Raw genomic sequence first — 12,093 nt, 5'->3', positions numbered from 1 at the left:
AGGTGCCTGCTGGCCCTATGCAAGCTGAGGCACTGGTGGTGACAACCTGTCCTTTGGACACCCTTGCAAGCAGAAGTGAAAGTGTTCGTGTGGGAGAAGGAAATAGAAAGTCAGAATGAGGGGTGCAATGGGAAGTGCTTCATGCTCACTCATGTCAGTAAACAGCTTGTCTCCGTGTCTGTGGTTCCTTTTTCTCAGGGTGATCCTGGCCAGTTGGGAGTCCCTGGAGAGCAAGGCCTCATTGGCCAAAGGGTGAGTATGGTCAACTCCTGGTAGGGCTTCTGTGCCTTGTCAGTTCACCAGATGCTCCATTCCCTGTTCACCTACAGCCTGGGCAGACAGACCCTGCTCTGGCCATCCCGTAACCCTCACAGCCCTTGTTTCTTCTGTGGGTGGTGGGAATACCTTCCTGGCAGAGCCTGTCAGCTTGAGCTCAGCAGCCTGTGTGAGCCCCTCCGATGCTCCGGTGCTGCTTTGCAGAGTGCTGTGACAGCCTCGCTGTGAAAGGGGCAGTGTGGGAACAGACCCGTCCTGTTCGTCGGGAGGGTTCAGTCTGCACAGGGCCGGGAGGCACTGGGGTGGGAGGTGGGCATTAAGCAGGGAAACACTGGCTACACTGTACGCACGTGGGAGGGAGCCAGGCATGGCATGAATGCAGGGATTGAAGCCGGCAGTGGCTCTTGTCCCTTCTCAGGACTAAGGTCAGTTGTTGGAGCAGGATGGGGAAGCCCCAGGTTAAATGAATACAGACAGCCCCCTTTCCAGCATGGGGAAGGAGGTCTTCCCCCAGGCCAGCAGCAGGGTCCATGGAGGAGAAACTATGTCTCAGAATAAAGCAAGAGGATGTATTCCTGCTCATGCTCCCTGAAGAACTTGTTCAGCATTAGGGTATGAGGTACGACACGTGTCAAAGTGCAGGACTAGGCTCCTGTCATTGCAGTCCGACTCGCCACCACAAGTCAGCTGGAAAAAAGCACGTTTAGGCACAGCCTTATGGTGCTCGCTTCTGTCTTGCAGGGAGAATCGGGGCTGGAAGGGGATAGTGGGCCACCTGGACCGGACGGTATCAAGGTAAACCTCACTCTCGTGGCACGTTTCAGGTCTCACAACACATCTCTGTGCACTCGGGCTGCCATGGTTCCCAAGGCCAGGTTGAAGGCAAGGGGGTTATCGGGTCCTCTGTGAAATAAGCTTCTGCCCTGCTCCCTCTAAAGATTTTTTTTTCTGCAATAACACATAACTGACTCCTCCTGTTTCACTCCTCTACCCACATTTTTGGCATCTGATCAGATCTCCAAAAAGGTCAAGTTCTTCAAAATCTAGTTTCCAACAATTTGTCTGTTTTATTTGAGTCTTTACAGATTAAATTTCCAACTAATCAGGAATTCCTGGGCTTGGCAGGGGAAATCAAGAATTGTCCATCACTACCCTGCACCACTGACCAGAACATTGTTAGCAAGAAACCAGATCCCCTTCCTCTTGGCAAAGCCCCAGGTGCTCGCTCAGGGCTTGCACTGCACTCTGTATCTCTCTGCTGTGAGTTTCCTACCTTGCCTTTGGAAAAGGACTCTGATTTCTGTCCCTGCACAGCTGGCCTTTCCAAACAGGCCAACAGTTTTGTTCCATGGAAAGAAAAAGTAGCTGGTCCCACAACAATGCAGTTTATTACTTCATTCTAGTTAAATTATTTGCCATGTGTCTCTGCTGCTTATCTCTATATGTTGGACCAAAAGATTCTTCCTTAAAGACAGTCAAGGCTTTTGTATTCTCTTACCACTGCTAACTGTCCCCAAGAGCTCTTGAACCAAAACCAGGTCTTTTTAACCTGACTGTGTCTCCGGACAGTGGAAGAGTTGCTGCTCACTGCAGGAGCATTTCTTTAACCAGAAAAGTTGTTGCTGTGTTCTCACTAACGCAGGTGCAAGTGGAAAACAACTGTCAAGGCTGGTTGGTTGCACAAGCGTAGGTGCTGTCGTCAGTACAGAATTGGCCTTTTCGATTGTCTTCATAAAATATTTGTCATAATTTATAAGAACGGTGATTTGACACGATACCTACTGCCCAGACCGCAAATCCTTCACAGAGGCAAGATGACACTGTTTTGCAGAGTGTTTATTTGAGCCCTGGGCTGATTCCCATTTGGCAGCAAGAGTCAAGGAGCCGCTCCAGACAAACCCATCCTATTAAAAATCTTTCAGTATCCCAAGCTCAGGGCTTCTGGGTGAGACAAGGGAGACTTTCAGATTTTGTCCGCCTGTCTCATTCACGTGCAAGGTTCAGGCCTTATTGCAGAAGAAGCAAAGGGATTCAGATTACCCTGTGTAATGGGGGAGTTCCTTCTCCTCCAGCCAAGAGACTTTAAAAAAAAAGAAACCTGGTTTTGCTCATTTTGTTAAATGTCAAGTGTATTATGACTCACTCTCATTCATCCTATTGCTTGCAGGCTCTCTTCCTCTCAGACTCCTGAAATATTAATTATGTGGTGGGTTTTTTCCTTGCAAGAGCCATGTACAGTGACCCTTGTGTTGTGTGGGTATGAAAAGCTCCCACCCTCCTCTCTTCCACAGGGAGACAAAGGAGAGCAAGGCCTGGAAGGAGAGAAAGGAGAAAAAGGCAATGAAGGGCTGAAGGGAAAAGAAGGGCCTCCTGGATATCCCGGCATCACAGGTGTCCGAGTGAGTCTGCAAAACCAGCCCACTCACCCCCGGAGCTGGTCCATGGGTTCCTGTAGGAACTGGTGCTCTCCTCACCATGCTGCGTGGGCAGCCCTGGGTGTATCTTAGATCCCCGGGGTACGGGTGTGGGCCCAACACAGCCCCTGCGCTCCCCATAGGGCCACCTCCACTCTGGTTTCCAAGTTAGCAGCTGCATCTAGCCACGAAAGGATAGGTAGAGTGTTGCGTGCTCTTGTCTAAGTCCCTGTGAGCAAGATGAGTGTAACCTTCCCAACGGCTGCAGCGTGAGCCCAGAGGTGCAGTGTGTGCTCCTCAGCTTGGGCATCGGGGCGCAGCTGGCACACGCCGAGCCCTGGGCTCAGGAGGCAAACCACCTTGTCTGAAGAGACAAGACCCTTTTGCAACAAGAGGACAAAAGAAAGTTTGCAGTCTAGTGTCTGGGAGGCTGGATTGCATTTAAATCCTAGTAAGAAATAAATAGGCTTTTTTTCCCTTATTTTTTCTTTTTCTTTTTTCCTTTTTTCCTTTTTCCTTTTTCCTTTTTTCTTTTTCATTTTTTTCTTTTTTCTTTTTCCCTTTTTTTCCCCTTTTCTCTTTTTTTTCTTCTTTCTTTTTTTTCTTTTTTCTTTGACAAGGACGGTCATTACTGTAGACAGCAATACTACTGTAACAGGGCATACCATGTTGCAGCAGAACACCTGGGGGCAGATTGAGAGGGAGGCACACACAGTGGACCAAGACACCTCTTAGGGCAGAAGGTCATCTGAAATGTGACTCATTGCAAAGTTGCTGTAAAGTACGTTATTTTTGCAAAAAGCTACATCTAGGAGGTAGTTTGGTCTTTCGGTCAGGATACACACTTGAGACGTGGATCACTTCTCTGGTCTGCTGTAGGCTTTAGACACTGTGCATCTCTACTGCATCTGTAAAATGGATCGCCTGGCAGGGTGGACAGGAGGACTGCAAGAAGCTGAGTCTACCCTGGCTGCCACAGCTGGCCTTGGCCTGGAGTTTGGAAATGGCCAGCTTTTGCCTTCTCTCACTTCTGTTTGATGATTACTTCTTATTTCTGCTTTTCCCTTAAGAGTTTTCCCCCTTAAATATAGAAAACTAATAGAAGAAATTAGCAGGAAATTATTAATCCTTAATGAATATCCTAGGCACGTCTGGTTCGCTTGGAGGTCTGATCTCAGTGCCACGGAATTAAAAAATGTGATTCTGGCTCCGAGGTAAGAGCTGCGGGGCCAGAGGAGTCAGGCAGGGTCTGGCCTGGGGCTCGTTCAGTGGTGCCAGATGGAAGGATAGCTCTGCCCAGTGCCCCAGTGGGCTGCTCTGCAAGCCAAGCGAGGCCCTCCTGCTTGAAACATGGAGTTTGTCAGCCTGATGACATGATTTATTCATTGTAATTATTGTTGTGGATCAAAGTTGTAGAAGCATGGACTCACAAGGCTCTTTCTGTGAAGCGATAGCCTGGCTGAGTCGGATGCGGCCAGCCTGGTCGGAGCAGCTGTGCTCACCCATGGCACAGGTCTTGCTGCTCATGCAGCTGGAGAACACACCAGCTCCTACCCCACGTGTGTCTGGGAGGCATGGGAGCAGCCCCAGCATGAAAGAAGGAACAAATAGTCCAAGTCTGATGGCAGCTCTGAAATCCCTGCCCGGAATGGGTGGGAGGCATCAGGGCAGGCAGGTACCTCGGAGCGCTGGGTGGATGCTCAATGCTGAAGTGTGTTTTTCCCCTTTGGTGACGTTGTGGCTGGCTAAAAGGAGGTCAGGGAGAAGGGTGTGAGGGGATGGAAGCAACGAAGGGGCTGGATTTGTGTTATTTTTGGGCTAAGGTTGGGATTTGAGCGCTGACTTGACTAGAAAGTGGAAACATTGGCTTAATACTGCAGTGCAGCACCATAAATGTGCAGAAAAAGGTTATAGTTCTGCCCCAAATAAGGCCACAGCCTTCTGTACCCATAGGGAGCTCTTGCAGGATTGAGACTGGACCACGGGCGAGAGGTGGTCCCAAATATCCCAGCTCCCTCCCAGCTGCAGGCTGGCACAGCTGGACAGCCACCCTCAGCACCGCACCCGGCCCTCCGTGTGCTGTACTTCTGGCTGGTTCACATGTTTTTATTGTGCATGTTTTAAGAACCAATAAAAATACTAAAATCATGCAAAAGCCATATTAAGTTATAGAGCATAAAGTACAGATTCGCTCAGACTCCGTCCCCGCTGTTTGCCAGCATGTCCCTGGGAACATGATGCCATTTTCTGTTTGTTTTTTTTTTTAAAAAAAGAGTCAATAGAGCCAAGATTCCTGCTCATAATCACTTCTTTTTGGTTTTTTTTTTAATGCAGAGTGCTATGTTTCCATCTACTATTTTAATGTGCTGGTTTGTATATCCTTATGTCTAAACTCAATCAGACATAGGTTCCAGATAGCACTGCCTCCTCTGCCAAACGCCTGGCCATTACCTAATATACAGGCTGGTGTTCCTCGCTGAGGTAATTTAAAGATGGAAGTTCTTTGACAGAAGTACAAATAATTTTTATCTTCCCATTTTTTTCTTTGAGACTTTTGTCCTACCTTCCCATGGAGAAAAGGTACAGATATTAGTGGGATCTTCCTTAGATTTCTGCCAAGATAAAAGTTTACAGCTCAGACATGCAAACTAGAGATAACTGCAGCCCCCTCCTTTCCAACTGATGATTGGAAGTTGGAATATCATCAGCCCATCCTCTGTAAGCGCCACAAAAGCCACCACAGGCACAGCCCACCACAAACATGTACAATGGACAGAGGGTTTTAAGGCTGATGGACAAAGATGATACAAATCTTGTCAGGGAAATATCCTGAAGGTATTCAGCAAGGACAGATGCCAAGGTTGCACGGTGACAAACTCCTGTCCAGGATTTGTGTGGTGGCATGGACGTTGCCTGGGGAAGGTGTGGAGGCACTCGCATTGCAGGGAGGAGGCGTGTTGGGTTTGGGTGTGCTGCAGATCCTGCGTGTTTACACATTACGCATGTTGCATATGGTTTTAATACATCTGATGTGATAGTGTTAACACTGTCCAATACTCAGTTTAGATAGTTTTAAAGGGAACTTCATCTTTAGCTGTTGCATCTTCATTTGGTCTCTCCTGGTGTGACACCCAGGAGACCTTACCTCCGTGCTTCACTGCGTTCCTGCCTGGATCCACTGACTTTTCCCTGGGCTAGAGATGTTTGCTTCTGCGCCGATATTGTTGAGATATCCTGCTCATCTGCAAAGGGGGCAGGGGAGTTGTTAATGCTTCTGTGCCATTACTGGGAGAGACACACACAAGGATCTGTCTAGTTACCTGTGCCAACAAACTGCCCTCCACCTAGGAGTGTGTAGCTCATCTTCTGCTCCTGGAAGAGATTCATATCAGCTTGAGGAAGTTTCTGCTACACCTTGGCTTGGTTCTCTGTTGCCCTCTGCCTCAGCACTAGAGGGGACCCACAGAGATGTGCCCTCCACAAACAGCGATAGAATATGGAAAAACACTTTTTGTCAGAAATCCCTGCAGCAACATCACTTCTTGAAGATTTTTCCTTAACACCAAGGGCATGTTTAGTCTTAATCTTTATTTTGCTTATGTCTAAAGGAACATGACACTTCAGTATCAAATGTCCTCTTGGCAGATGTGGGAAATGAGGTGCCTGATTGCTCTGAAATGATCTGCCTTTGTTGCTGGTACATTTTCAGTCCATTTTGCACATACTGGCCCGGGGCAAAGGCCTGGTGCTGGCAGCACCCCGTGTAGCCTCAGAGCAGGTAGAAGCTGGGGAACTTGGCAGGGCGCGTACAAGCTCAAACACCACGTGGCAAAGGGCCAGCACAATGGATGGAAGGAGATTAGCAGTTCTTCAGTCTCCACGGTCATAGAACTCCCTGGGAAAGAGCAGATGAAAGGATGTCCTGGAGCACCTCTGCAGGTCCTAAAGCTGGAGGAAGCATAAAGTATCTGCTGCCCTTCTGGATCATGCAGAAGAGAGATGTTCACCTGGGGATCAATTCCTGCAGCAGGGACACATCTGGCTTTACTGAGCAAGGTTTAATTTTCCAGAAAGCCATCCCGATGCTGATACAACATTACCAACTGAGCACAACCAAACTTCCCTTGGTGCTCAAGAAACATTTTTCAAAGATCATTTGCTTTAACTTGGCTCAGCCATTTCCAGTATTAACATATCTGAAAACCAGTTTCCACTGTGGTTTTAAATCTCAAACAAAAGCAGCAGGGAGGCCCCAGTGGAGTCTCCAGGGGTAGTTTGTACATGTTTTAAAGCCAGTGGATTTCAGCAAACAAACCTGGCAACTGAGATGGTCCATGAGTCTCACAGCTGTGGCTGGCAGGACTCGAGGCAGCTGGAGATGAGATACACAAGTATCCTCTATCTTTTGGTCACTTTGTCCAAGTTCACAGTGCTCTATTTAATTCCAGTTCCCGTTCAGAAGAGGGATAGGCCAGTTGCCTCCCTGGTCACAAGAGAGAAATCAGATCACCTTAACCACTTAGCACAAAGCTGAGTGCAAGATCCACTTGACATTTCAAAAATCGCATCAGAGATGTGCTCCTTTCCTGAGCTGCTGCCTCACATATTAATTATCTCCTCCCAGTGATTTCCATCTTCTTCTAAGACAAACTTGTCACCTTCACTTGATCTTGACTCTCTTCTGGACTTGGCCATTTGACCTCTGGTTGGCTCATCTGAGCAGCAAAGAGCTGAAAATCTCTTCCCCTTGCAGAGCACCAGGGACTGTTTGGGCATCTCTGTTCAGAGGGACTGGCTGGAGATGCAGATCCTGGGGTGAACAGTACAGGGAGCAGGAGTTGTCCACTGGAGATCCAGACTTTCTGTACAGGCAAGGCAGGACAAGGATATGTCTGTGCAGTTTGTGAGGAGACTGGAAAATACAATGGCCCGTCAAACCCTGACAAGGCGTCCATCAGCAATGCGAGTGTCATGGTGTAGTTTGTCAAAATAAAAACTGTCTGCCGACCTGTAAAGTGTATGAGAGGATAGTGCCACGGAGCCTGAAATACCCAAAGATCATTGTTGGAGAGTAATGTGCATTTACAAAGGATCTGACTGCCAGTCAATCCTGCTCTTCGCAACAGAGGATGATAAGAGCCAAAGACTGAAGTCACCGGTATGCAGCCAGCAACCTGGACACAAGCAAGTGGACCCTGCAAAAAAGCGCTCCTCTCTGCTGGTTCTTCTCTCCACCTACAGAAAATACGGCATTTCAGCCCTTCCCTCGGAGGACAACTGATCCACCGGTGACTGAGCGAAAGGCCCAAGCCAGTTGGCAGGAGGGAGGTGGTGGGTTTCCAGCTGCACTCCATAGCTGTGCACTGTGGTTTTCGTAATGTGCTGGTTGTCATACAAGGCAGACATCTGATAGCAAGGTTTTTACAGTTCCAGGAAAGCAATTGGAGAGCCTGTAGGTAATGAAATACAACATGCTCTGAAACAAGAAAATCCCTCGTTGTTCAGCAAAACTGGGAGCCGAGTTCTTTTCTTTTTCCACTTCCTTTTTAACCTGAAATCCTATCTGCAGTGTCATTGAAGCCACGTCAGGACTGGGAAAGCTTTGAGCCAGACACTCCAATGATATAAATTGCCATAAACAATTACATCAGAGAAGATCTGGCTGCATGTGCCAGCCCTGCTGCACGGTGCAGACGTGCACCAGCAGACCAGAAGAGCTTTAAGGGCTGGTAAATCCTTTTGCTCTGATGTGACAAGGCCCAAAGTCTTTTTGTTTGCTCTCCAAGAGGATAGAGTGATGGAGCTGGGCTGGGGTGATCTGAGAAGGTTTTTCGAGGGAATTCACAGTGCTTTGAAAAGGATAAAGCCGGTATCCAGCCCAGTACAGAGCACTGGGTGAACTTGTGGGTCTTGGCTCCAGCGCTGCGGTCTCAGCCGCATCGCTCCCCAGAGCAGCAGCAAGTCCACACAAGCTTTGGCTGGTGTCCCGAGGACAGCATCCTTCCCATCGTGTCCTTGTTTCTCTGTCATCTACAGGCTACCATCCTGAAGCAAAAGAAGGACTTGCTGGCCAGGGTGGACCTTCTGCTCCGAGGTAGTAGAGTTGCTCCAGAAACGGCACGCTGTGGTCACAGCTGAGATGGGGCTGGTTTCTGGGCTCTGTAATGCCAGGGTAGAGCAGGAGTTCATTCTCATCCAACACACTGTTCTGTTACAAAGTTGTCCAAACATCACTTACAGCAGAATTTGTCCCAGAGTGGTTTTTTGCTCTTTGTTATTTTCTGTTTCCTGCCACTGAAAACATGATTCAAAGATTTTTCTGCCACAAAGCGCCTCACTCTGCTGTCTCTGAATCCAGCCATTCACTCCGAACACATGAGCTCAGCGACAGCTGGCAACGCCACATCAGTTACATGGCATTCAGCTCCCTGAAAGTACTAAGGCTGCTGAAGGACAATCCTGGAATCACTTCTGGTTTTAACTTCTGCTGTCCGTGCAGGAATCTATGTCTTTTTGATAATGTGCTGAGCTGTTGTTTCTTGGAAAAACTTTACATGCCGTGGTCTACAGGCTATCTGTGGAGCTCTGACTTGGATGAAGTTACTTAAAGTCCCTCAACTGGAGGGTGAGGGGTTACCCTCTGACTGAGCAATGGAAGGAATGGAGAATACTGGGCTTGGTGTGCAGAGGAGGGCTGTGACAGTGTGTCAGTGGTAACAGGGAGCTCCTCGCACCCTGAATCTAGGAAATGAGTATTGTTACTCCTCATGTTACCCTTAGATAATGCATTAGCTGTAGACACAGAGAGTAGTAAAGTGGCTTGTCTGGATTCATGCAGGAGGTCAGTCAGTGGTAGAAGGGGACTGGGAGCTCCCCAGCTCCACTCCTGTGCCCTGTGCAGTGACTCGGCACAGGCTGTATTGGCCCACAGGCCAGACACATCTCGATAGATGTTTCCCGAGACAGCTGTGCTTGCCCAAGGGCATGGCCCTGTGCTGCAGAGCTGAATGTCTCCTGGGCTTGTGCATGATGCACATCCCAACTACCCATTCCACAGTGGAGGAGGGGACACAACAGGACATACTTTTCCTGCCCTACAGCCTGTCCTTTCCAGTAGCTGCTACATTAGCAGGGCCAGTTCCTATACTGGAGTCCAATTTCTATAGCTGAAGGTGCTTGCGCTTGGCTATGGTGTGTCACTGTGTAATATCTTTGGAATATCCTTACTCATGTGGACCAGTATCCAGCAGAGCCAAGGCAGGTATTTGCCTTGCATCAAAAATCAAAGGCGAATAATGTTGCTCAGGAATGTAGTCAAACATGCTTAAACTCTTTGCTTTGAATAGGGCAAGGGCAAGGGTCAGGGCGAGTGCCTCTCCACATAGCTGCAGTCCCAGGTCTCTCTCCTTCCCTTTCTAGAGGGAATCCCCAGGCACTTCTGCCCTTAGCTGCAATCAGCTGCTTCTTTTGCTTTAATAATCAGTGCATCGCCGATGGCCCCAGGTTCAGCCTCTTCCGTGGAAGTCTAAACATCCCGTTTTATGGAGAGGTACATGCTGGGCTTTGTTGTTTGGGAGATTTTATTGAGGCAGGGAGCATTCCCCCTTGTCTGCTATTCTGGTACCTGGGACTCAGCCCACCAAATCCATTGAAACCTTTGGAGTGGAACAGGGTTGCCTGTGAGCCCTGGGAATCCTGCAGGGAATCACAGAGTTCTCCCAGTCCCCCGGAACTGCTGCTTTGCAGCGACCAAGGTTGCTCCAGCAGCCGAGGGGCCGTTCACCCTTGCAGTGAGTCTGCTGCTCGGGAAGGCAGGCTGATCCCAGCTGGTCTTCATTTAGAGTTAATAGGAGTCAAAATGAGCCAGAATTTAAAATAAATCCCATTGACTTGGCACGGTTTCTTTCCTGACTCAGACGAAGGAGACGCACTTTTTGGGCAGTTACTCCAAGATTCCCCTCCTTATTGCAAGAGAGGATTTCATTCCCCTCCTCTTCCACAACCCCAGGGCATCTGTGTCCTTCAGAAGGAAGATATTAACTCTTAGTGTTTGGGGGAGGAAAAAAGAGCGCAAGTAGTGCTCGTTAGTATAAATAGGAGTTATACTGCCCAAGTGCTCTGTCTATTCCTTTCGTCCCAGTTGTCAGCTTCCAGCTCTGGCTAATTCTTTGGAGCATTTTGGTGTCACCATGTATGAAAGCTTCACAGCTCAGTGGGGATGAGGACTTGCACTTTTCCTGCACTTCCCACCCACCCATCAAGACTTTTGGTGGCACTTTTGTCTCCTGCGGTTCCTTAGAGATGAGGATATAGAGGCAAAGAGGGTAAAAAAAGGGATTCCCAGAAACAACAAATTCAGGGCTACCAGATGAAACCAGACCAACTCAGGGCACACAGCACTGCTCTGTACATGATTCTCTTTGCTGCCTTACACTGTGACTGCTTAGAAAAGCCAAGTTAAATAGACCTCCTCATCCACAAACCCAGAAGTGGCGTATTTCAGAGCAACATCTTCATGCATATAAGAATTTGCACTAAAGCAGAGAGTTCGGAATACAAGATTTTGGTTTGGATTCCACACTTCAAGCTGAGGAACTCAGCTGAAAGGGAAGTCATGGTGATGCTAGCTGTAGTCTTTCCATCCGAGATCTTTTTATAGGATTTCCCCATCCCGCTTTTTCTTTGCATTCAGCCAGCGAGCTCTACCTGCACTCATCACTCGGGTTTCCACAAGCAGGCCAAGAGCCCATTACTTCCCAGTGATCCCAGTGAAGACCTCTGAACCTCACAGTACAATCAGGTCTTTCTTCTCAAGAACAGTTGAGTCTTTCTTCTTTCCCCATACTCATTCAGGAACTGCTGCCCTGTCTCCTCCCCTTCCAAACTACTGCTAGGCAGAGTGATTATGAAATGTGTTTCTTATAAATCCGAAACATTTATGTCTTCAAATGCCCGGTCCCAATAATCCCACTAATTTCCTGAGTGCTTGTGAACTGTCCTCCATGGGGGGAGGCTTCTCTCGATCAAAGTTTATTAAGTAGGGGTTCTCATATGGAGACATTGCTGAGCGGTAGGAAATGATATAGGGCTTTTTCATTTCCCTTTAAATGAGCTTGCTGGCTGGGCCCTGAACAATATGGGCATGGTCATCCTATGGTTCATGCTTCCTACCTTTATTACTGCTTTAGCTTTTCTGCCCTTTCTATGTTCAGTGCCTCAAACTATCACCATTTTTTTTTTCCCCATCACCATTGGCACTTTCTTTTCTTTACTCAGTAGCTGCATTCTGGTTCTTCTAGTTCTTCCTGCCTCATTTTTGGTAGAGAGGAGTGACCTCAAACCTTCACTCAATGATACCCAAAAAAATTTGAAAATATGCTCCTGCTCCACAACAGTCCTGAGT

At 48.2% G+C, this 12,093-nt stretch overlaps 1 protein-coding gene across 3 annotated transcripts in view; it reads left to right on the top strand.

Annotated features, from left to right (window-relative positions):
• The window catches only part of LOC141968743 (uncharacterized), a 162,154-nt gene that overhangs the window by 120,041 nt on the left and 30,020 nt on the right, over window positions 1–12,093 (top strand). For all 3 annotated transcript variants that reach the window (XM_074923809.1, XM_074923810.1, XM_074923808.1), the window contains 3 exons: window positions 199–252; window positions 1,018–1,071; window positions 2,568–2,675. In XM_074923809.1, coding sequence (XP_074779910.1) covers window positions 199–252; window positions 1,018–1,071; window positions 2,568–2,675 — 216 coding nt within the window. The remainder of the gene's footprint in view (window positions 1–198; window positions 253–1,017; window positions 1,072–2,567; window positions 2,676–12,093) is intronic.

This window comes from Athene noctua, chromosome 20 (genome assembly GCF_965140245.1).
Source record: "Athene noctua chromosome 20, bAthNoc1.hap1.1, whole genome shotgun sequence".
In the NCBI taxonomy this organism is placed as follows: Eukaryota; Metazoa; Chordata; class Aves; order Strigiformes; family Strigidae; genus Athene; species Athene noctua.
This window is presented reverse-complemented; position numbering and strand designations above follow the sequence as displayed.